The sequence below is a fragment of the Dendrobates tinctorius genome, unplaced genomic scaffold (assembly GCF_039654945.1).
Source record: "Dendrobates tinctorius isolate UK_male_01 unplaced genomic scaffold, ASM3965494v1 ptg000021l, whole genome shotgun sequence".
NCBI classification, from domain to species: Eukaryota; Metazoa; Chordata; class Amphibia; order Anura; family Dendrobatidae; genus Dendrobates; species Dendrobates tinctorius.
Window position 1 is genome coordinate 13,238,283 of NW_027361689.1, and position 26,920 is coordinate 13,265,202.

The 26,920-nt window shown below is 42.7% G+C and overlaps 1 protein-coding gene across 2 annotated transcripts in view; it reads right to left on the bottom strand.

Annotated features, from left to right (window-relative positions):
* Positions 1 to 17,740: 17,740 nt before the first annotated feature.
* KIDINS220 (kinase D interacting substrate 220) overlaps positions 17,741 to 26,920 on the bottom strand; it is a 182,492-nt gene continuing 173,312 nt past the window's right edge. For both annotated transcript variants that reach the window (XM_073568178.1, XM_073568177.1), the window contains 2 exons: positions 23,297 to 23,527; positions 17,741 to 21,709 (listed from right to left, as the gene is read on the bottom strand). In XM_073568178.1, the coding sequence (XP_073424279.1) occupies positions 20,471 to 21,709; positions 23,297 to 23,527 (1,470 nt within the window). In that variant the 3' untranslated portion in view covers positions 17,741 to 20,470. The remainder of the gene's footprint in view (positions 21,710 to 23,296; positions 23,528 to 26,920) is intronic.

The window sequence follows — 26,920 nt, forward strand, 5'->3', positions numbered from 1 at the left end:
ATATCTTTCCCCAGTCATGTGACGTCTCTCACCGGTAACGTCATATCTGTCCCCAGTAATGTGATGTCTCTCACCGGCAACGTCATATCTGTCCCCAGTCATGTGACGTCTCTCACCGGCAACGTCATATCTGTCCCCAGTAGTGATGTCTCTCACCGGCAACGTCATATCTGTCCCCAGTCATGTGACGTCTCTCACCGGCAACGTCATATCTGTCCCCAGTAATGTGATGTCTCTCACCGGCAACGTCATATCTGTCCCCAGTCATGTGTCGTCTCTCACCGGCAACGTCATATCTGTCCCCAGTAATGTGATGTCTCTCACCGGCAACGTCATATCTGTCCCCAGTCATGTGACGTCTCTCACCGGCAACGTCATATCTGTCCCCAGTAATGTGATGTCTCTCACCGGCAACGTCATATCTGTCCCCAGTCATGTGACGTCTCTCACCGGCAACGTCATATCTGTCCCCAGTAATGTGATGTCTCTCACCGGCAACGTCATATCTGTCCCCAGTCATGTGTCGTCTCTCACCGGCAACGTCATATCTGTCCCCAGTAATGTGATGTCTCTCACCGGCAACGTCATATCTGTCCCCAGTCATGTGACGTCTCTCACCGGCAACGTCATATCTGTCCCCAGTCATGTGATGTCTCTCACCGGCAACGTCATATCTGTCCCCAGTCATGTGTCGTCTCTCACCGGCAACGTCATATCTGTCCCCAGTAATGTGATGTCTCTCACCGGCAACGTCATATCTGTCCCCAGTCATGTGACGTCTCTCACCGGCAACGTCATATCTGTCCCCAGTAACACGATGTCGGTCCCCAGTGAACTGTTCCATTGGTGAATTGTGTGATCGGGTTGTCTAGTTATATAATCACTCAGTATTTAATATCAGTAATGCTGTAGATCCTGTAACGATGTCATTTCCTTTGGGTCAATCGTCCAATACACAATGTGTAAGTACATATATAAATGATAGCGCTGCTATGTGACGCTTACATGGACGCATTATCAAAGCATGCAATCCAGAGAACTGGGATGAAGGTCAGCCATTGAATTACTCCAGTGACCTAGACAAGTGCTACACTGGATAGGAAGATGGTGGAGACATTGTGATGTAGCGTAATGTAAGCAATACATCAGACATCAAACAATAATAAGCGAGAAGAGGAAGCAGTGTAATGGAAAATGACCCGGGGCCGCTAATAAATAAACTAAAATGTGATCACAGTGTACAGCGGTGGAGAATCACACAGTGTGACATGAGGAATGAACTTAATTATTTTCACAGAGAAGCCCCATCATCAGCAGATACACTATTTGGCAGCTATTTTGCAGGAGAAACATTACACGACTGGTAGGGAGTTATCAGTGACACTGGGAGACGCGGGGATTTATACTGGCGCTGGGTGCACGCACTGGATTTCTTCTCTGGTTGCTTCAGTAGTAACAAATGGAAGAGATTGGGAGTGATCAGCCAAATGTACCATGGACGACTCAAAGAAAATAATAAATATAGAAATGACGGGACACAATAGTACCTGCACTACTGAAAGGGGATGTCACGGGCACCTTCAACTATCCCCACCGAAAAGCATAGAGGTCGTATCACACGCAAGTCGCAGTCAGGACACAATTAAAAATATATCTGCTAAGGATTGTAAAGGTCCTTCATAGAGTTTGTTGACGAACGGCCTTCGTGACGTTCATGTTTCGACTTAACGAAAATCTATCAGTAGGATCAACCCTCCTGAGCCGTCTATATGGGCATGCAGGTCATAGAAAACAGAATAAAATGACACCTTGATATCTGCAATCCAACGTCTTATACCAGAGAAATCCACATTTTTCCCTAATATGTAAATGAGCTGCTAAGATCTATGGGACGGACATAGATCTCCCTGAGAATCTGCCTCCAGAGCTTATTATAAATGAGTGTCACCAGTGTGAGACATGTAACGACTGACAGTCTTCTCTCCTGATCTACACGTTTCGCACTAGTAAATGTTTTTTTTCCGGCATGTGTCAGCATCGTAATACACATTAGCAATCTGTTCAGATTATTGCATTTTTGCTGCATTTTTAGTGTGGATTTGAAGCATTTTCTTTTTTGTTAGTGCAGAAAGGCACTTAAAAACACTAGTTTTTGTTCACTTTTTTTCATAGCAACTTACAGGACAAAAGTGTACCAACAATCTGTCACCTCTTCTGACACGTCTGATTAGTAAATACTTGCATCCTCCCATGGAATGAGAATTCCAGAACATATTTTTGTTCTTCTTGAAACTCTTCCCTCCCTCCTGAGAAATTAATAGTGGCAAATAAGTTTCACTACCACTCCCCTTAAGGGGCCCGTCACACTAAGCGATATCGCTAGCAATATCGCTATAACATCACTGGTTTTGTGACGTTATAGTGATATTGCTAGCGATATCGCTATGTCTGATACTTACCTCCGACCGCTCCCCCGCTGGTTATCGCTGATCGCGCGAGAACGTCCTGGGCCGCTTCTCGTCGTCAGCTTCCTGCTGGGCTTCCTGTGGCACCGACGAGCGACGCGGGCGAGAGGACGTCAGGATCGCCTCGTCTGACAGGTAACGACCCCCGACCGCTGCTATGTCACTGGTGAGATCTGCCTGTGTGGCAGCTCACTAGCGACCACTTAGCGATGTACCAGCGATCCTGACCACGTCATATCGCTGGTCGCGATCACTGGTACATCGCTAAGTGTGACAGTACCTTTAGTGTCCGTCCCTACACAGAGCTCAACAATACCCAGCTGCCCTCAATCATGGAAGAATAGAAGTTTATTTGAAAAAAAATGACCATATTGTAACCACTGCGGTAACACATTACACCCCCACTGTAGTGTCCGCTCCCGGATACTGCAGATCGGGTAATATAACAATACCACGGTGCGGCCACTACTGAGCTGCGTTGTTCCGCTTCATACGCTTTTCATATCAGAGCGTTGCTGAAAACAGCTGATCCGTGGGGGTTCTTAGTGTTTAGCCTCCCACCTATCCAATATGGATGACTTAGGAGCCCCAAGAAAGAGGTAGCCAAACCAAACTGTGGTCAACCCTAAACTCGTGATGTTTGGAAATATGAACGGTTTCCCAATTGGATGCACCACACCCGGATCTACACAGTATTTCCGCTGATGGTTGTGTATGTGGACTGTGGTCAGTATATGATGAAATGTGACTATATCCACTTGTGGACCTCTGTCAGTTCCACCCATTTCACTGAGATCTTCAGGTAGACAGGGTGGTGTATAAACCCTCAGCACGCCACAGACTCAGGCAGGGTCTATTGCAATAGACTGACCACCATAGTATCCCTAGTACTTAAATTCAGAGTTAGTCATAAAAGATCTTAAGTATTAGAGGATATGGACACCCACTAGGGCTTCTATCGAAGACCCTTTGTTTCCCTTCATATTGCTGCTCGCAGAAAGAGATTAAAAGGAATCCCTCAGCAGGTTTTTGCCATGTTGTCTGAGGACAGCATAAGGTAGGGGCTGAGACACAGATTTCAGGGATGTGTCAGTCATTAGGCTCCTTCATACGTCTGTGTCTCCGCTACGTGTGGTGACAGTTATGCTACGTACTGGAGCCACTTATACGTGCACACCCATTATAATTTATGGGGCTGCCCATGTCTGTGTGTCCTTGTAACCAGGCTGTGGAGTCAGAGCTCATTTTGGTGGAGTCGGAATAAAATGGACCGACTCCGACTCCTAAAATATATAATAAATTGGGTACAGTAGTTCAATACAGAATGTGCTGAATATTTTTTCATAGGAATTTGGCAAAGTTATGAAATGTCCTATAAATGGCTGTTCTATTCCTGATCTAAGGCTACATTCACACACAGCATTTTTGCTGCGTTTTTTGTGGATACGTTTTTCAGCTGCAAAAGCAGATCAGCTTTTTAAAAAAAGGCATCACCTGAAAGGTTTTTGAGCTCATAGATAATGTTTTCAATAGCAAAAGCAGATTAGAAATCTGCTCTATCTATCCATTTATCCATATCTGTCTATTCATATCTTATGTGTACCAAAAAGAATGTATGCCTGGTAGCACACAGACTAACACTCCTTTTTTTTTTTTTTAGCACCAGTCAGGTGCACCTCATAGCTGCCCAAAAGGACGCCCAGGACAGGTATTGCTCGTCTTCAGTAACACATCAACATCAATTGATAGTTGGAATAAATAGACTGCATTCATCACATCTTCTTAAAGGTGCAGGCTTTATTTTCAAGTGTAGGGGTGTGCAGTATGAGGTTCTGCAGCAGCTGAGGTGTGCAGTATGAGGTTCTGCCCCTTAATAGGTTTGATTCTGGCTACGCCCATGGTGTGAATGTAGCCTGTAGATCTAGGCTTTGTCTTAGCTGAGATAAGTCAGTGCTGCACTCCAGCACCAGTGAAGCTCCTCCTCTACAGACAAGGGTACGAAGTAAACACACTCAGAAAGAAGGAAGGCCTGCACTCATCTCAGAAGAATTGCTAGAGTGAACAGGATAACAAGATTAAGGTAATTACTTCTTAAAGCATATTTAAACTTTCAATAAACTGTGCATAAATCAATAATCCAGTATACTGTATGTTCTCTCTGTATGTTTAATGCTTGTTTTGTTTTTTCTTTGAGCTCACATACTTTTGGGAAGCTAGCTTTTATACAATATACAGGGAAAATACAGCAACAGGATTGATGAGGACTTACATGAGGACTTATATAGGTATAGAAGCCAAAACATCAAGTTATTAGCTCTCTTATCAGTTTATTTGTTCCTGGAGTATGATACACAACAAACTTGCTCCCTCCCTCCTCCCCTCTTCATAGACTGTGAAGCATTTAGTGAGCTAAAAGCCTGAGATTGGAAATTCAAAGTAAAGCTATGTAAAAACATATTTTGCAAACTTTATATTTGTCATCTGTACTATTGATTTATGCAAAGTTTGTTTTATTTCTATCTAAAATTATACAGTGGAGAAAGTATGTATTTTATACACTGTCGACTCCCACCTACAAAGAAGAGGTCTGAAATTTTTAATCATAGGTACCCTTCTACTGAGAGAAACAGAATCTACAGGAAATGTCTGACCTCTGAAATTGCAAACAATGGTTTCTGTACCAAATATTAAGTTCTGTTTTTCTATTGTATCAAATACATATTTCATGCAATAAAATGCATATTACTTAAATCATACAATGTGATTTTCTGGATTTTTTTTAGTCTGTCTCTCACAGGTGAAGTGTACAATTGCAGACTTCTCCATTCTTTGTAGGTGGGAAAACTTGCAAAATTGTCAGTGTATCAAATTCTTATTTTCCCCACTGTACATGGTTCCCTGTTCTTGCTGGAATTATAATATACATTATTTTATGGGATAACATTTTGAGAGTGAATTTATATGATTACAAAATGTCTAAGAAGCTCCCCATGAAGTCAGCTGTATTTGAGCATTTCACAGACTCAAGATGAAAAATATTTTGTGTGTCAATGTGACAAGTGACCCAGAGGAAAACAAATGCTGTGATGCCAAAATCAGTGCATACTCAGGCAGTGATAAAAATGCTCCTACAAGAGCTTCCAATCTAAAAAGACATTTACAATGCTTCCACCCAGAAGTTTTCAAAGCTGTGATTGAAAAAGATCACAGCAGCACCAAGAAACCCTGTGCCCAGCACTTCCCCCCAGCCAAAGGAGGTGGAAAGAGCATCTCAAACATCATTAAAAAGATATTTTGTAAGTGACAAAGTTACTCTAACAATGACAGCAGATATGTTTAAAAGACAGCTCATACAGCTTGTTGTGAAGGACGGTGTACCATTATCATTATTTGCACGACCAGCTTTTACAGCTCTTAATGGAGAAATGGCCCCCAAACTTGGTGTTTCTCTGGAAAGAGAAAGTATTAGAAAATTAGTGATTGAAGAAGCCCTTTAACAAAAGACTCTCAAAAGACGCTTCATGTTTATTAAAATGGATGCCTGCACACGTCACACAAGTGAACTATTTTGTCATCAATGTTCAATATGTTTGTGACAACAAAGAAATTGTTACCAAGACACTGGCAGTAAAAGATAATAAAGCTCATCACAGCAGCCAGTTTCTCCAGGCCTTAGTGGAAAAAGTTCTGCAAGATTACGAACTCAAAAAAGAACAGGTTCTTGCTATTGTAACGGACAATGCTTCCAACATGATAAGTACAATTAAACTGATGAATGAGAGTAATGAACAACAGCTAGAAGAAAATTTACGATTCAGTATGTTTGAGATGGAAGGCCACAGTGCTGTTCATGTAACTGAGGAACAAACAGATATTACAACAGAAGAACAGCAAAATTATACTGTAGAAATAGATGATCTTGTTGAAGCTGCTTCAAAACACTTTCATATTCATCACATGCGCTGTGTTGTGCAGCTGGCAATAAGAGATAGTCTGCAAGAGGGACATGCTGGAAATCTGATTGGAAAAGTGAGGAAATTGGTTATTGCCGCCAGAACCCCTAAAATTGATTCCATCTTGAAGAGACGTGCTGGGAAAGGGGCAATTGTCGATCAAGCCACTCGGTGAGGCAGCACTTATTTAATGATTGAGCGATTGATTGAACTAAAACCGTTTCTTATAGATATGGCGAATCCTCAGATAACCCTAAATGAAGGTCAATGGACACAGGTGGCTGAATTGAAGGAATTGCTTAATCACCCATTTACTGTGACTAAAAAATTACAAGCTGAGGATTTAACTCCTGGCATTTTCATAAGGGGGTGGAAGAACTTGCTATTTTGCCTGTCCCAAAGAGGAGGTTTAATCGCAGATGGCATTTCTGCTTCAATGAAACGGAGAGAGAGACAGCTATTGGAAAATAAAAATTTTCTGGCAGCTGTTTATGTGGACCCAAGTCATCGTATACTGCTTGATGATCAACAGCTTACTAAAGGAAAAAAAGCTCTGACTGAGGTAGCAGTTAGGATGAGTGGCCTACAGGAGGACTGCCAGGCGCAAGAGGACTTGGGTCCTGACAGTGCTACTGCTGCCATATCTTCATCCGAATCAGATGAGAAGTTTGACTTTGACAAGTATTTGGATGACATGGAACAGGCAAAGCGTTGCCGCAAGGAAAAAGATTTCACTCCATCTCCTATAGCAAGCAGATTGATAATATTTCAGCAAAATGTTTCACTTGCTCTCAAAGAAATAGAAAAACTCAACCGTTCATCAAAACTGACTGTGCATGAGGCAATTCCCTTATACCTGGAAATTGTTAGAGATGTTGCCCATGTGGTTACGGCTTTGCCTCCAACCCAAGTTAGTGTAGAGAGGTTGTTCTCTGGCCTTAAAATTATTAGGTCAGATGTGAGGTCATCTATGAAGAAGGATCTGATGGAGGTGATACTATTCCTCAGAACAAATTCATAGACTGCACAAATGTTATTTAGTATGTTTTAGTTGAAAACGGTTTTTTGCCACTTGCATAGTTTATTACATAGTGTTATATATATATACACATTGATTACATATATATCTATATATATATATATATATATTATTACATAGTGTATTACATATTTACAATTTATTTGTTTTTTGTGTTCTAAAGTTGTATTCCAGTAAATATATATTATGTTCTATCTAAATATCTTGATTATTGTATCATAAAAATGATTTAGGCTGGGTTCACACGTACCGGAACTCTCGCGGAAATTACCGCGAGAATTCCGGTATTCCATTCCGTGGGAAAATCGCATTTTAAATTCCCGCGATTTTCCCGCGGAAAAACTAGCATTTTGCAAGCGTAATTAGCTTGCAGAATTGCTAGCTTTTTCCAAGCGATCTGGAGCATAGTGTTTGACGAGTGTGACCAACTTTTTACTATTGAGGCCACCTATGCGGCATCAATAGTAAAAGATAGCATGTAAAAAAATAATATATATATATATATATATATATATATATATATATATATATATATATATATATATAGTTATTCTCACCTTCCGACGTCCCGCACAGCCTTCCCGCCTCTCTCCACGCTCCCGGTCCCAGTAAGCCTTTGCGCGAATTACCGAGATGACGTCCGTTCTCGCGGGATCGCGACGTCTCGCGGTCATTCGCGATGACGTCGCGCGAATGACCGCGAGACTTCGCGATCCCGCGAGAACGGACGTCATCGCTCGCAAAGGCTGACTGGGAACGGGAGCGTGGAGAGAGGCGGAAAGGCTGCGCAGGACATCGGAAGGTGAGAATAACAATATTTTTCATTTAAAATTCTATTTTTTACAGGGATATGGTACCCAAAGCCCGGAGGACAGTCTCCTCTCCTCCGGACCGTGGGTACCATCCGCAAATGTTCTGCTTACTTTTCACATGGTGTGCACAGCAGAACAATGCATTCCTATGGGTGCGGGATCGCCGTGATTCCGCAGAATTAATGAGCATGCTGCGTTTTTTACCGCAAAGCGATTCCGTCGCGGTAAAAACCGCAGCATTAGCACAGCATTGCGGAATCCCATAGGAATGCATGGGATGCTTATTTTTCGCGGCAAAATTGAGCGGTTAAAACCGCCGCGGAAACGTGAAAAACTGCAACGTGTGAACCCAGCCTTAATGTCTCATGTTCACATTGTACTACAATAAATTTTTCACTTTAAATATAAGCAATATATGTGGGAGTTGTGGAGTCGGTGTAAGGGAAATTGAGGAGTCGGGAGTCGCAGGTTTGGCTTACCGACTCCACAGCCCTGCTTGTAACCCACGCATGGGCAGGCTTTCCCAGCAGTAGATCTGTCAATACATTCCACACACAGACGACAAAGTATGACATCCATGTGTCCATTCGTGTGACATGTACGGGAACAGAATACAGAATACAAATGACAGATATTTAGGTGTTAGATGTGCAAAGATAGAGATTAGTAACATTGTAATTAAGGTTGAAGGAAGACTTTAAGTCCATCTAGTTAAACCCATATCCTATCCTAACCTGCCCTAACATGTTGATCCAGAGGACAACCAGGGGAAGAGTCTTGAGGAGATCATTTGCATATTCCCAGTGCCTTCTGGGATAAGTGAAGAGTCTCCGCGAGCTCAACGATCACTGGGTTTTAGCCGTTGCAGCTGAAAAGAGGAAATCTGAAAAACTGTGCGTCGATCATCTTTCATCGTTTTTAAGAAATCTCAAGATGGAAGAGGCCAGGAGCCATTTGGTGAGCTGCATTTCTTGCTACATGTTCACAGATTTACCTGTGGAAAAGCCAAACTTCACATGCCACAAATGCAAGCTTGTGTCCCTGTTGGAGGAAAAGTTGCAAAATCTCGAAGAGAGGTTAGCTACGTTGAAGATCATTAAGGAAGGTGAAGAGTTCTTGGACAGAGCAGAATTATCTCTTCATGTTACAGAAAGAGAAGAAATTCGAAGTGCACCTGAAGAAACAGAGGAATGGAGACATGTGACCCAGAGAAGCAGGAGGATCAGGAGGCAGTCAGCACCCATACTGCTCAGAAACCAGTACCAGGCTCTCACGCAGGAAAACGATGAAGAAATACATCAGGATAAGACTTTGCAAACAAATAGCAACCTTGTACGCCTTCAGAGTCCTCCTGGATGGAGAAAGAAAAATGTTGTGAAGAAGAAACGGAGAGTGGTGGTCATGGGGGATTCCCTGCTGAGAGGAACAGAGGCCGCTATCTGCAGACCGGATATAACTTCAAGAGAAATGTGCTGTCTTCCAGGTGCAAAAATTAAAGATGTGTCTGACAGGATATCAGGACTCTTCAGACCTACAGATGACTACCCATTCCTGCTACTACATGTGGGGACAAATGACACCGCAAGAAACGACCTGGAAACCATCTGCAGAGACTTTGAAGACTTAGGCAAGAAAGTGAAAGAACTGGGAGCGCAGGTGGTCTTCTCTTCCATCCTCCCAGTGGAGGGCCATGGAACAAGGAGGTGGAATAAGATTCTGCAGGTGAACAACTGGCTACGTCGATGGTGCCGTCAGCAACGATTTGGATTTCTGGATCACAGAGTGAACTACTTATACGATGGACTACTTGCTAGAGATGGGGTGCACCTTACGAAGACTGGAAAGCATGTATTTGGAAGTCGCCTTGCTACACTTGTAAGGAGAGCTTTAAACTAGAACAACATGGGAAGGGAAGAAAAAGACCAGAAAAAGCCATACACCTGACAAATGCTATTGAGAACTCTGCTATTAGAAGTGGAAAGGAAGAACAAAGACGAAAGAATCTAATTAATAAAAATATTGGAGAAAGAGAAACCAATCACAAACTAAAATGTTTCTATACTAATGCACAAAGCATGGGCAACAAACAAGGAGAATTGGAACTACTAACACAGGAAAAGAAATATGATGTCATTGGAATCACTGAAACTTGGTGGGACAATACACATGATTGGAATACAAGACTAGAAGGATACAACTTATTTGCAAGAAACAGACTTGATAAACGAGGAGGGGGTGTCGCATTGTATGTTAGAAATGCGTATATCTGCACAGAGATTGAAACTTCAGAGACTGGGAGTTCTGTGGAAACTGTTTGGGTAAGAATACAAGGACAGAACAATGGAAAGGACACCATTGTAGGCATTTACTGCAGGCCGCCTGTGCAAGCTGAAGATATGGATGAACTCCTTATGCATCAAATGGCCAAGTTCTCCAAAAAATATGACATAGTTGTCATGGGAGATTTCAACTATCCAGACATTTGTTGGGAATCTCTCTCAGGCAAAACTAACAGGTCAAGGAAATTCTTATCCTCTCTTGCTGACAACTTTATCTTCCAAAAGGTAAGGGAGAAAACAAGGGGAACTGCTACCTTGGATCTAATCCTTATAAACAGGGAGAAAATGGTTGAGGAGGTAAAAGTGGCTGGGACCCTAGGAGGTAGCGACCATGCTATTTTAGAATTTTGGATAACTAGAGGCGGAAGACCTGTGAAGACTCAGACGTCAAGGTTAGATTTCAGAAAGGCAGATTTTAAGGGATTCAGAAAGATAATTGGAGGGATCCAATGGCTGGATATCCTTAAAGACAAAAATGTCCAGGAAGGATGGGAAATCTTGAAAAATGAAATTCTCAAAGCACAATTGTTAACAATTCCGAAAAGAGGGAAGAATAGGAAGCATTTAAGGAAACCAGGATGGATGAACACAGAACTTAAGCACATGCTAAAAAGGAAGAAAAAAATGTTTATAAAATGGAAAGAGGGAGGCATATCTAAAGAAGAATATAATGCTGTCTGCAGAACCTGCAGGGCACAAATCAGATTATCTAAAGCTGAAAACGAATTGAGGCTTGCAAGAGATGTCAAAAGCAATAATAAAGGATTTTGGGGATATGTCAAAAGTAAAAGAAAAGTCAAAGATGCTATAGGATTTTTACAGGATGAAAATGATGAAATGGTAAGACAGGATGTTGAGAAGGCTGAACTTTTAAATTCCTATTTTGCATCTGTTTTCTCTCAGAAAGGAAATGTAACATCAACTGTTATTCACTGTCCTATTAAGGGAATAGAAGAATCCAGGATATCTATAAACAGAAAGATAGTGAGGAAACACTTAGCTAACCTAAATGAATTCAAGTCTCCAGGTCCAGATGAATTACACCCCAGAGTACTGAAGGAGATAGCAGAAGAAATTTTTGAACCCCTCTCCATAATCTTTGAAAATTCTTGGAGAACAGGAGAAGTGCCAGAAGACTGGAGAAGAGCAAATGTTGTTCCTATCTTCAAAAAGGGGAAGAAGGTGGACCCAGGCAACTATAGACCGGTGAGTCTGACTTCTATACCAGGAAAGATCTTTGAACAAATTATTAAACAACATGTATGTCAATACCTGGATAAGAATGAAGTGATTAAACAGAGTCAGCATGGGTTTGTAACTAATAAGTCATGTCAGACTAACTTAATTTCCTTCTATGACGGTATCACTGATTGGGTGGATCAAGGAAATGCTGTATAGTATATCTTGACTTCAGCAAAGCATTTGACAAAGTCTCTCATACAATCCTTATTGAAAAAATGACTAAGTATGGAATGGACAAGGCAACTGTTAGGTGGATTCATAACTGGCTTAGTGATCGGACCCAAAGAGTGGTCGTAAATGGCTGCACATCCAGTTGGAAGAATGTCTCAAGTGGGGTACCACAGGGCTCTGTCCTGGGCCCTGTATTGTTCAACATCTTTATCAACGATTTAGATGAAGGAATTGAGGGTAAACTGATTAAATTTGCTGATGACACAAAGCTAGGAGGGATAGCTAATACTAGAGAAGAGAGAGAGAGGATTCAAAAAGATTTAAATAAACTGGAGAAGTGGGCAGCAACTAACAGAATGGTTTTTAACAGGGAGAAATGCAAAGTACTACATCTGGGCAATAAAAATGAAAAAAGCATATATAGAATGGGAGGAATAGGGCTAAGTGACAGCACATGTGAAAAAGACTTGGGTATACTAATAGATCACAGACTGAATATGAGTCAACAGTGTGATGCAGCAGCAAAAAAGGCAAATGCAATTCTAGGATGTATTAACAGAAGCATACAGTCTAGATCACATGAAGTCATTATTTCCCTCTACTCCTCTTTGGTCAGACCTCATCTGGAATATTGTGTCCAGTTTTGGGCACCACATTTTAAAAAAGACATCAACAAACTGGAGCAAGTTCAGAAAAGAGCGACCAGAATGGTGACCGGTCTGCAAACCCTGTCTTATGAGGAAAGGTTGCAGGATTTGGGAATGCTTAGTTTGCAAAAGAGAAGACTGAGAGGAGACTTAATAGCTGTCTACAAATATCTAAAGGGCTGTCACATTGTAGAAGGATCAACTTTATTCTCATTTGCACAAGGAAAGACTAGAAGCAATGGGATGAAACTGAATGGGAGGAGACACAGATTAGATATTAGAAAAAACTTTTTGACAGTTAGAGTGATCAATGAGTGGAACAGGCTGCCACGAGAAGTGGTGAGTTCTCCTTCAATGGAAGTCTTCAAACAGAGGCTGGACAGACATCTGACTGGGATGATTTAGCGAATCCTGCTTTGAGCAGGGGTTGGACCAGATGGCCCAGGAGGTCCCTTCCAACTCTACGATTCTATGATTCTAAGGCAAAAAAAAACCATGTGGCAATCAGTAAGCTTCACATTGGGGAAAAAGATTCCTTCCCGACTCCACATACGGCAATCAGACTAGCTCTCTGGATCAACGCAATATTAAGGGAACTAGTGTATATACACTGTAATATTATACTTTTCAAGAAAGGCATCCAGTCCCTTCTTAAATTTTAGTAGGGAATCACTCATTACAACATCATATGGCAGAGTTCCATAGTCTCACTGCTCTTACAGTAAAGAATCCACGTCTGTGAGTATGCTTAAACCTTCTTTCCTCCAGACGTAGAGGATGCCCCCTTGTCCCCGTCACAGGTCTAAGAGTAAAAAGATCATTAGAAAGGTCTTTGTACTGTCCCCGCATATATTTATACATTGTCATAAGATCACCCCTAAAGGCCTCGTCACACACAGCGAGATCGCTGATTTTGTGACGCCACAGTGATCTCACCAGCGATATCCCTGTGTGTGGCATGAATCAGCGACCGGCCCCCCCGCCGGGTATCGCTGATTATGCTCGAATGTCCTGGGCCGTTTTTTGATCGTTGGTCTCCCGCTGGCCAGCGCGCATCGCTGCATGTGACAGTGAGAGACCAACGATCAGCGACGCTGGGAGCTGGAATCCAAGGTAAACAGCGGGTTTCTAAGAGCCGCGCGGCTCTTAGAAACCTGCTGTTTATCTTGGATACCAGCTTACTCGCTGGTCCTGATCGCTGGTGAGTCTGTCTATATGACAGGTCACCAGCGATTAGCTATGTCCCAGCGATCCCATCCATGTCGGATTGTTGGTGGGATCGCTGGGTCATTGATGCGTGTAACGGGGCCTTAAGCCTTCATTTTCCAAACTAAATAACCCCAAATGTAATAACCTGTCTTGGTATTGCAGACCCCCCAGTTCCCTAATAACCTTGGTCACTCTTCTCTGCACCCGCTCCAGTTCAGCTATGCCTTTCTTATACACCGGAGACCAGAACCGTACACAGTATTCTAAGTGTGGTCGCACCAGTGACTTATATAGAGGTAAAATTATGTTCTCCTCATGAGCATCTATGCCTCTTTTAATGCATCCCATTATTTTATTTGCCTTTGTAGCAGCTGCCTGACACTGGCCACTAAATGGGAGTTTGTCGTCCACCCATACACCCAGGTCTTTTTCAGTGACAGTTTTGCCCAGTGTTTTACAATTAAGCACATAATTATACATCTTGTTCGTTCTACCCAAGAGCATGACCTTACATGTATTCCCATTAAAGCTCATTTGCCATTTATCAGCCCAAGCTTCTAGTTTACATAAATCCTCCTGTAATATAAAATTGTCCTTCTCTGTATTGATTACCCTGCAGAGTTTAGTGTCATCTGCAAATATTGAAATTCTACTCTCTATGCCCCCTACAAAGTCATTAATGTTAAAAAGCGGGCTCAATACTGCCCCCTGTGGTACCCCACTGCTAACCGTGACCCAGTCCGAGTGTGCTCCATTAATAACCACCCTTTGTTTCCTATCCCTGAGCCAGCTCTTAACCCACTTACACATATTTTCCCCTATCCCCATTGTTCTCATTTTATGAATCAACCTTTTGTGTGGCACCGTATCAAAAGATTTTGAAAAGTCCATGTACACCACATCCATTCAATTCCCTTGGTCCAGTCCGGAACTTACCTCTTCATAAAAGCTGATCAGATTAGTCTGACAGGAACGGTCCCTCGTAAACCCATGTTGATATTGGGTCATGAGGTTATTCTTCTTCAGATACTCCAGTATATTATCTCTTAGAAAACCCTCCAGGATTTTACCTACCGTAGAGGTCAAGCTCACTGGCCTATAATTTCCAAGTTCAGTTTTTGTCCCCTTTTTGAATATTGGCACCACATTTGCCATATGCCAGTCCTGTGGTACAGACCCTGTTATTATAGAATCTTTATAGATTAAAAATAATGGTCTATCTATGACTGTATTTAATTCCTGCAGTACTCGGGAGTGTATCCCATCCGGGCCCGAGGATGTCAATTTTTATTGATTTTTAGACGCCGCCGTACTTCCTGCTGGGTTAAGCAGGTGACATTTAATGGACTAATTTTTTTTTACCACTGATCATGTTATCCGTCATGGGATTTTCTTGTGTAAAAAGAACCAGTCATTTAGCATATTGGCTTTTTCCTCATCCACCATTTCACCCAGACTTTTTTTTTTAAGGGGGGCCAATTGATAGCGAGATAGATATTTGTGAGATATATAATTAGTGCTGTGAGTGTATATTTTACTATACTTGTATTACGCTAATAAATAATAAAAGAAAACAATGTGAGGTCCCCATCTATTTTTGATAATCAGTAAAGGTAAAGCAGACAGCTGCAGGCTGATATCAGGCTGGGAAGGTCCATGGTCATTGGGCCCTTCCCAGCCGCCCCAGAATTGGCACTTCACAAGAGATGCTCCAAGTCTGGCGATTTGCCCAGCTATTCCCGATTGCCCTGGTGCGGTGGCAGTTGGGGTAATGGGAGTTGGGTTGATGACAGCTGTGATTTGTCAAAAGACACAGTTGCCATCAACCTCTGAGGTTAGTAATGGAGAGGTGTGATTCAGACCTTCACTCAGCGAGACTTGACGGGCTCTGATGAGTTCTGTAGTCAGTACCCGTATCCTATTAATAGCCGTCGTTTTACGCCAAGGCTGGATTCCAGTAACGTGTATTACGACAGAATTTGGTAGCAACATTTTTACAAATCAATTGGTGAACGAGGGAGGTATGCAGTGGTTTTTATTGCTCTTTTTTCCGTCTTTCAGGTTTCCATTACTGGACTACGACACATTCCTTGAATTACTTCAGACCTGTTTTTTTTTTTCAATACCAGGTTAGTAAAGGAGATGTCTGGATAGACACTTCTCCATTAATAACCCCAGGGGTTGATGGCAACTGTGGCTTTTGACAAATCACAGCTGTCATCAAGCCCAAATAGTATTAGCCCTGGTGCGGTGGCAAACAGAGTATCGGGAAGAGCTTGGCAAAAGAGCCAGAATTGGCACATCTAATGTGATGTGCCAATTCTGGGGAAGCTGGTCTTTTTAGGCTGGGAAGGGCCAAATATCCATAGACCTTCCCAGCATATCAGCCCCCAGCTCTCTGCTTTACCTTTGCTGGTTATATAAAAAAAAATTATTTATTAGCACGGCACTAATTATATCTAGCACAAATATCTATCTACCCCATATCTATCTTTGCACATCTAACACCTAAACATCTGTCAATTCTATTCTGCATTGTATTCCAGTACGTATCACATGGATGGGAAACACTGACACGGAAATATCAGGATGTGTCAAGGAGGCCCAAGGGTGTGTACAGTTCTTTTATATAGAATGAATGTTTTATCACCAAGAGATTATCACTGCCTGGAATACAGTTCACAAGATACCTGGTCCGATCATGCCCCCTCCTCTGATAAGCAGCTCACTGTCTATAGACCTTGTACATTGAGAGCTGCTACATCTAAAAACTCTGTCACAACGGCTGCACCCAATAAACTAAGAGATACATCGCTGGAATCACAATCTCTTTTCCTACTCAGCACTGCTCTCTGTTGAGGTAGCAAAAACCTGCTAGCAGATTCCCTTTGAGGCCAGATTCATACATAAAACCGGGCCATTGAGCTCCTGACTCGAAATCAACAGCGTAAGTATATTTGAGACTGTTAAGTTCAGGGCCGGAGATTTGTAGCCAGTTTGTACAATGCAGTCAATAATCGGACTGACCGCGAAACAGATCCAACTAAGAATTTGTCAGTGAGCATGTTCTGACTGGTAGTTTGTACAGTAAGGCTGTGTTCACACACAGCGGTTTTTTTTTGCGTTTTTCCCACGGATTTACCAAAAAATACACTCAAAAAACGCTTAAAAGAAGCTTCCCATTCATTTTAATGCATTTTGCACTTTTTGTGCATATTGATGCGTTTTTTTTTTCCGCTAAAAAAATGCCTTGCGGTAAAAAACGCAGCATACTCATTCATTTCGCGGAAAATTCCTCATTTCTAGCTATTTTCTGTGTGTCTGGGGACGCGAGGAAAAACGCGCAAAAATCGTGGCAAAAACGTGCGTTTTCTGGGAAGGAGTCCGGTTTTTATGCAGAAATTTTCTGCATACGTGTGCACATAGCCTCACTCTGCGTTGATTTATGAACACAAACCACATGAAAAAAGGGATCACCTGAGAGAAGCTCAGTAAAACATACAGAACAGTAAGCCTGTGTATCTGGTATGAATCATAAGACATGGGCCTTGATCAAGGTCTGGGACAAACATTGCCTGTGCTTTCTATTTCTTTCCCTATACTAACGTATCAAGAAATCTTAAAATTGTCTGCCATAGTAGTATTTTGCACTACAGAACAGGCTCACTGACATATTCTTAGTTGACTCATTCTGCAGCTAGCAATAGATAGAGGCTATAAAAGGCAAACCGTGCAATATTTTTAATGAAACCCAATAGCAAAAAATATTTGCAGCTCAAAATATATGCAAGCAAAAACAATCGCCCCATAAAAAAGTACCCATATCGTTTAAAGTCTCCAATAAAGACACAAGACTGATGAAATTACTGTAAGTCTGATATTTTATTACCAGTTTTCACAACCTCAAACCATTTAATAGCGGCTTTATAATACGGTCATGCAAGCTCCATAAACACATCAACCCCCATAGGCATGATGCAGTATAGCAGAGGGAACATGGTATCTTTTTTATAAAATAAGTATACCATCTTCATCAAGATCTATGCAACAATGTATGCAGTGTGCACTGTGAAATCTGGTTAGAGATACTCTTTAAAATTGTAAAAAAAAAAAAAAAAAGCATAAGAGCGGGTCCCGGACTTCTGCTCCTGGAATTTAGGACATCTACTAAGAACTTAGAACTGTTTTAATTCTTCTTTGTGGGTTTAAGTGTCTACATTTCTGGTAGACCTCATCCATGCACCCTCATCCATACTGCATCACAGGAGCATTGTACATCAATATGACACCAGAGACACCAATATATAGTGATATCAAACATTACAGCTACACGAGGGACAACATGCAATATGGAATCCCGAGGAAACATGGCAGAAGGTGGCTTCTTAGAGACCATCTGGGGTAGACTCTCTACAGACTAAAGGTATCCATTGATGGTCATCAACTAACCAAAGCTGCCTTTACATTCTGCTTAGGAGATCCTCTGTCCTGTATATCTTTTCACCAAAAAGGGACAGATCTAGGTAGAAGACCAGATCTCTAAGGAAACTTTTGTACTAGGATCTATTCCAAGAAGATGCAAGCAGCAGCGGACCTGCTGAGCGGTTAGCCGAGGCGGCATCCATGTGACATGTCAATAATTCACTACAAATGTCTATTCAATGTATATCGCATCCAAGGGAGACCACATATAGTTTATACCACTGATTAGAAGGACGGAGCCCAGAAGAAGATCTACGGATATAATCCACATCTAGAACGTGCTGTCCAATTACAGACTATACAAGGGCGTCACAAACACGTCACTGGTGTGCACTCTCACGAATATTCATTTCTATACGGTACAGACGACACGTGAAGAACAGCAGGAAAAATCCACAAGACAGATTCTGGTAAATATTTAAAACCAAGGGAAATAAAGTAATGATGATGGTGTAGAGCATTTAATACGGCCTGGTAAAAGTCTTCACAGCCTGGTACCTCTGAAGTCTGAGCGGTCACTCTTAACATTTGCAAAAGTTAATACTAAAATTTAGTTTCCATAATGTAGAGATGAGAAAGGAGTATTCCTCATTCCCTAGGACAGTGATCTCCAACCTGTGGCTGTTCAGCCATCTCCCAGCATGCTGAGAGTTGTAGTCCCGCTACAGTTGGAAAGCTACAGGCTGGAGACAATGGTTTTATGTTAGATTACATCATGTAATGTTTATGGGGGCTACCCAACTCTCCTCAACGGCAGAAGGATCAAGGAGTCAGAAATGAAATGGTGAATCCTTGTTCCGTCGACGCATGTTACTGTCCGAGGGGTAAGAGAGCAGCTTTCTCTCTCTCAAAAAAAAAAAAAAAAAAAAAAAAAGAAAGCTGGCGCCAGTACGAGACGAGAAAAACAAAACGGTGAGCAAACTCTTCAGCTCTCCTCATATGGGCGCCTTTACGGGTGTGGGAACCACTAACAGTGACACTGGCATGGGGTTACCCATTCACTACTGTATTTTATCATACTATATCGCTAGCAGGTTTTTGCCCCATATATCGGTGCTGTATAACCACTCAGTACAATTCACTGGTTGTATGGAGCCATTAATATGATGTAACATCACATTCACCCTTCATGGTCTGCATTCTGTATGACCATCGGCCTTATCTCAGGTACCTGGATGTGGAGAACTTTACATGGATCCAAGAGAAGACAGCTAAGTATTGTATGGTCACAGACTTAGCAGAGCTTTAGTTTCTTGTATGTGGATGTGCGGCGACAGTAAAATAGAATGTAGAGCACAAACAATTAGTGCAGTCTTAAAAGGGACACTGTCTGTCAAATAAAAGTTTCCTATGCAAAATGTGACAATTGCTTAAATGTGCATGGTGCTTAAACACCTTTATATGGGCTGGTGTGCCATTGATTAGCAGCACACATCACTAATGGGGGCTCGAGGCTGCGATTCTCCAATTAGGATAGAAGGACGTTGGCACCAATGCTTAGTTATTACATACAGTAGATAAGATGCCCCAGGGGCAGTGCCAGGTTCTTATCACTTGTGTGGTTCCCGCAAGACTCCAGAAAACCTAAAACCAAATGACTACGCTAATAACCACGACGTCCAGATCCACCGACACAAATGATGACAAGTCCTTATTTCTTAGTCCTGGTTAATGACGAATGGCCAAGTCGCCACCGATCCTCCAAAACAATATAAAGATCAAATCGAATTCATGAAGGCAAAGAACAAACGTGGTGAATGAATCCCCCCCTCCCCCAATGTGGTGGATGGATTTGGACTGGTTCCCAAACACAGACATAAAATAAATAAAAAACATAATCACAGTGTCCTTTTAAGTAAAACAGGATCAAAAAGCAGATCTTCTTCTCACAAGACTGAACGGCAGGGTTGGGACTATGACCGATGAGGATGGCAGTCTGTGCTCTTTGCTATATTACTTGCTGGTTTTTGCACTTAAATGTTTTCCAGGTCATTTTAAGGAAGCAATGTTAAGGACCACAATCTGTTGGAGGCTTTTAGGGGCGAATGATGAAAAGGATGCTGAAAAGGATGGAATGAGCACATGAACGGCTGAACAGATGGAGATTGAGTTTAAAGGATACTCTCTCGCTCTTCTACAAAGCCAGCGCTGTCAGAGGAGGTCACTGTGTGCAGCTCTGACGCGTCCTTAGCCAGCCGGCTATACCCAGAACGTTGCCCTCTCTTGTGGGTCATGCGCTTTAGGTTTTCATTGTGTACTGGACTGGACCCAGGGACCACAATGATTGGAGACTCTTCTTTTGCTTCTGCTGTTTCATCAAAGTTTTGGTTCCCGGTGTTATTGTTGAGGGTCACTGTGCTAGGAGTGCGGTTGAGGTTGAAGCCCTTCTGGCATGTTGGCCAGTTCTCCTCAGGACTGCTGGCTATAAGACTGCTCTCCGATGGGCTTTTCTTGTCTTCGGAGCAGATTGACATGCGTGCTATGGCGGGGTCCTGAAGGCCGCTCAGACTGTTGGGTATACCCCGCTTACTTCTCAAGCGATCGTCCTCCAACTCTATGAGGTTGGCTTTTTCCAGTTGGGAGTCATCCGTAGCCTCGTTGTTGAGAGAATGATTCGGTGAACTTTCATTGGATCGGACACCAGAGTCTGAAGAATCTTTCTTGTTGAGGATAGATTCAGAGAGATATTCCTTGGTCTTAATGACCGTTCTCACAGACTCTGCTGCATGTTCGGTGACTTTCTTGTCCGCAGATGGATCTGGCTTTTTGTCTTTGCCATCTTTAAGAAGAGGAGTGTTATCAGACTCCTCTGGCCCTGACTCGTCTTCATCGCTGGGGAGCTTCTGATAGCGCATGCCACTCCCTTTAAGCTTTATATCTGCTGCTTGGAAGAGGCTTGATCTCTCTACATTCTTCTTACCCGGGAGCAGTTTGGAACCAGACTGATCAGACTTCTCATCTTCTTCAGTGATTGGATCCAAGGGAGAAGCGTCTGTTGTGGACACCGTTGAGGATGTATAATCCACAACGTCATTTCTCTTCAGCAAGAAAGGCTTCCTTCCGTCTTCTTGCTTCGGATCCACATCTTTCGCTTTGTCTTGTTCCGAGGAAGTATGCAAGGAGCTGATTGACGTACTTTGCCCGATGTAATATGCACTGGAGCTCATCGGAGAGGATCTGCCACTTATTGTAGAGGATCCCACTCCTCCTTCTATCTGAGCCATCTGCGCAATGTACTCTCTGTATGCATCTCTGTATTCTGCCTGCACTTTATCAGTCAGCCTCGAGATCTCATTGCTGGACTCCTGGGAATTAAGACTGGTCAAACTAGGGGTCCTATGGGCTTTCGCCTGAAATACAAATGTGTAACACAATCATTAATGCAAAATCGCCATCTCATTGACTAGATTAAATGTCACTCACAAATGTGTATAAGCAAGGCTCACAAGACTCGCACCAATGACGCCAAGATGGTGTCAACCATATACAATAGAAAAGCATTACAGTTTCCTGCACAATAGTCAGCTGATTGTGGCAGGATCATCTGTCAAGTCTGTATAGGGACCTCCCGACTCTCCCCTGAAAGATGAGGTCATTTGGCTCTTGGAATTTATCTGCTGGAACCTTTTGCGGTGCAGGCAGATAAGTCGCTGCCATATGAGTCTGGCTGTGGCTTACTCCGCACTCCCCTTAAGGTACTGTCACACTTAGCGATGTACCAGCGATCCCGACCAGCGATATGACGCGGTCAGGATCGCTGGTACATCGCTAAGTGGTCGCTAGTGAGCTGCCACACAGGCAGATCTCACTAGCGACATCGCTGGGGACGGGGGTCGCTACTTACCTGTCACACCAGGCGATCCTGCGTCCTCCCGCCCGGCTCCACGCGTCGCTCGTCCTCACAGCAGGAAGCGCCGCAGGAAGCTGACGACGAGAAACAGTCCTGAACGTTCTCGCGCGATCAGCGATAACCAGCGGGGGAGCCGGTCGTAGGTAAGTATCACACATAGCGATATCGCTAGCAATATCGCTATAACGTCACTAGTTATAGCGATATTGCTAGCGATATCTCTTAGTGTGACAGGCCCTATAGAGAATATGTGTATGCTCGGCTAAACGTTCATATGTATCAGAGTCGGAGAAATAGCCATTAGCCAAACAAGCTGCCAGTTTTCTAAGGTGCGAGGGCCCTTAAAAGGAAATTTGCCAGCAGGCCTAATGCCCTCAAACTATGTATTTGTGCATGTAGTTCTTTTAAAGACGAGTCAAGCAATGCCTTAACATGGTCAGCGCCCCTCACTGAGAAATCAGCATTTCAATAAACATGCAAATGTGGGTGAAGGACTATGGTAGATCTGAAGCTTCTGTCACTCCGACTCTATTCTCTGCCTAGCACTGCCTCCTCCTGCTTAGTGAGGGATAGAAAACTTTAGTAATTAGCATACGTATCAATGCAAACGCTGATTTTTCAGTAAGGAAGGAACAGACTGGCCATGTAAAGGCATTAGACATAGTAGACGGGGACGCAAAAGCCTGCTGACAGATTCCCAATAAGAGATAAACGCACATGGTGCGGATTTTGAACCCTTCAAATGTGGGATCATAGAATCCTAGAATATTAGAGTTGGTAGGCAACTCCAGGGTCATTGTGTCCAAAGTAGGATTCACTAAACCATCTCAGACAGGTGTCTGTCCAGCTGGTGGGGTCCTGGTATTCGGACCCCCATTAATATGCCATTTTTGTAATGGAAATAGCCCTTTTAAAAGGTGAAGTCATCAGGGAATTCATGTAGCAACATTACAGCTTCAGACATCAGCTGCCATTTTATAGTTGAAGGCCAGATAATGAAATTCTTTGGTTCATGTAGTCAATGTCTCCAATCTCTCTCTGCATCACTTACATCACATCCTCCTCAGTATCTTAACCCCATATCTACCTGCCATCCCATGGTGTTCTGGCGTGCAGATTCCTCAAAACCGAGTGTGTTGAGGTCCTCAAAACTAAAGCCAAAGTCATAGTTCTGGCTTGCGAGGTCGGTGTGAGGCATGTCTGAATTTGGAACTGCACGCCGGCCAATGTCACTGTGGCCCACGTTTCTGACCGACTCTGACATTCGGGCTTCATCAGGATGCATCTGCGGCGTTTCAGAGCTTCTCATGTCTTGAACCTTTAAGAAGAGGAGGACAGCAGTGATATCATTATTTAAGACAAAGCAAACCCATTTCCAATCAAAATCTTTACCGCCAAGGTCACACTCCTCCCACTCTTGTCCCACAAAACTAAACAACAGCAAAGAGAGGAACGTGAAACAAGAGAACTGTAATCTGTGCATTATGGAGAGATCTCCACAAAAGGCTCCAGGAAGACATGTCCAAGAGAACAGTTCAGTCTGAATCATTTCGAGCAGTCGTCGGCTACGTTTTAAACACTTAATCTTTTTAAAGCGAGAGCAGAAGTAAATCTGTTTAGGGACAGATTAGATCATTCCAGTCACATGCTCATTACTGCATTCAATCAATATCCGCACTGAACGTTATTTACCATCCTGATCATCAGAGACCCCACACCCCCCAAAACATTCCCCAGTAGACATATTACCAAGTACGGCTCTATAATATATTAGATCAAAGGTCCACATTACAACAGCAAAAAAATTATAATTTATGGCAACATATATGAGATTTGTAAAAGCGATCTGCTTTTTTCCCCAGAAACGGCACCGCTATTATCCAAAGCTTTCAGTATTGGAACTTTTCTCCCTTCAAGTGAATGGAGATGAACGGAAAAACAAGATACAACCAATGGACAAGTGTCAATTATGGTAAGAAGAAAATAGAAATCAGACTCATGTCTCTAAAACCCCTGGCAAAAATTCTGGAATCACCGGCCTTGGAGGATGTTCATTCGGTTGTTTAATTTTGTAGAAAAAAAAAGCAGATCACAGACATGGCACAAAACTTAAGTCATTTCAAATGGCAACTTTCTGGCTTTAAGAAACACTAAAAGAAATCAAGAACAAAAATGTGGTAGTCAGTAATATGGTTACTTTTTTAAACCAAGCATAGGGAAAAAAGTATGGAATCACTCAATTCTGAGGAAAAAATTATGGAAATCACCCTGTAAATTTTTATTCCCAAAACTAACACCTGCATCAAATTAGTTCTGCTTGTTTGTCTGCATCTAAAAAGAAGTGATCACACCTGGAGAGCTGTTGCACCAAGTGGACTGACATGAATCATGGCTCCAACATGAGAGATGTCAATTGAAACAAAGGAGAGGATTATCAAACGCTTAAAAGAGGGTAAATCATCACGCAATGTTGCAAAAGATGTTGGTTGTTCACAGTCAGCTGTGTCTAAAATCTAGACCAAATACAAACAACATGGGAAGGTTGTTAAAGGCAAACATACTGGTAGACCAAGGAAGAAACCAAAGCGTCAAGACCGGAAACTTAAAGGAATATGTCTCCAAAACAGGAAATGCACAACAAAACAAATGAGAAACGAATGGGAGGAAACTGGAGTCAACGTCTGTGACCGAACTGTAAGAAACCGCCTAAAGGAAATGGGATTTACATACAGAAAAGCTAAACAAAAGCCATAATTAACACCTAAACAGAAAAAAATAAGGCTACAATGGGCTAAGAAAAAGCAATCTGTGGATGACTGGATTAAAGTCATATTCAGTGATGAATCGCGAATCTGCATTGGGCAGGGTGATGATGCTGTAACTTTTGTTTGGTGCCGTTCTAATGAGATTTACAAAGATGACTGCCTGAAGAGAACATGCAAATTTCCACAGTTATTCACTGGGGAGATGGCTGTCATTACCATCTACAATAAATGCACAAGTTTATGTTGATATTTTGGACACTTTTCTCATCCCATCAATTGAAAGGATGTTTGGGGATGATTAAATCATTTTCCAAGAGGATAATGCATCCTGCCATAGAGCAAAAACTGCGCAAACATTCCTTGAAAAAAGACACATAAGGTCAATGTCATGGCCTGCAAATAGTCCGGATCTCAAACCAATTGAAAATCTTTGGTGGAAGTTCAAGAAAATGGTCCATGACAAGGCTCCAACCTGCAAAGCTGATCTGGCAACAGCAATCAGAGAACGTTGGAGCCAGATTGATGAAGAGTACTGTTTGGGTACCGTTACAAGTAGCGACTCACCAGCGATCCCGACCAGCGATATGACGCGGTCAGGATCGCTGGTGCATCGCTAAGTGGTCGCTAGTGAGCTGCCACACAGGCAGATCTCACCAGCGACATCGCTGGGGACGGGGGTCGCTACTTACCTGTCAGACGCGGCGATCCTGACGTCCTCCCGCCCGCGTCCACGCGTCGCTCGTCGTCACAGCAGGAAGCGCCGCAGGTAGCTGACAACGAGAAATGATCCAGGAGCTTCTCGCGCGATCAGTGATAACCAGCGGGGGAGCTGGTCGGAGGTAAGTATCACATGCAGCGATATCGCTAGCAATATCGCTGCAACGTCACAAAATCGGTGACTTTGCAGCGATATTGCTAGCGATATCGCAGTGTGTAACGGGGGCTTTTGACACTAATTAAGTCCATGCCTCAGAGACTGCAAGCTGTTATAAAAGCCAGAGGTGGTGCAACAAAATACTAGTGATGTGTTGGAGTGTTATTTTGTTTTCCATGATTCCATAATTTTTTCCTCAGAATTGAGTGATTCCATAATTTTTTCCCTATGCTTGGTTTAAAAAAATAACCATTACTGGCTACCACGTTTTTTGTTTTTGATTTCTTTTAGTGTTTCTTAAAGCCAGAAAGTTGCTAGTTGAATTGACTTTAGTTTTGTGCCATGTCTGTGATCTGCTTTTTTTCTACAAAATTAAACAACTGAATGAACATCCTCCAAGGCTGGTGATTCCATAATTTTTGCCAGGGGTTGTATAAACCCCTTGAACATCTCAATGTCCCGCTGTGTTACTTGCCTTCTACCCCTTTTATGAGCTCTAGCCGAGACACGGTAATCTAGAAAGGGAGAATACTGGAGGGGACGACATCACAGCTGTGTCTCTTACCACCGTATTTAGGTCATGAACATTCATGATGGGACAAACACTAAATTCATTGTGCTGAATGCAAGCAGGTTCCAGTCCGGATGAGGACTGTGTGCCGACGGCAGAGCGAGAGAATGACCAAAGGGAACTCAATTTCGCCACTCGCTGCTATAAGGAGGGATAGTAACCGAAGCACAAGTCTTTACGATGCCACATGATTGGCGCCATCTTGGACAACTCCACAAGTATCAATGTTCTTGGTGTAAGGCTGGTTTCACAAATGCATGTTTTACAGTCCGACCATGGACCATGATATATGGACTGGCCGAGAACCTTCTGACCCGATATGAATAGCCTCATCCGTATACAGGAAGCTGTCAAGATCAGGTCAGGAGACCCCATGGCCTATGCATACATTGCTCATAAAACACAAATGTGTGAAACCGGACTTAGCACAACTTTGAGGATTTTGACATTTGACAGATCATGTTCACCTTATTCGGGCAACATTTGAAGCTCTTTCTATGT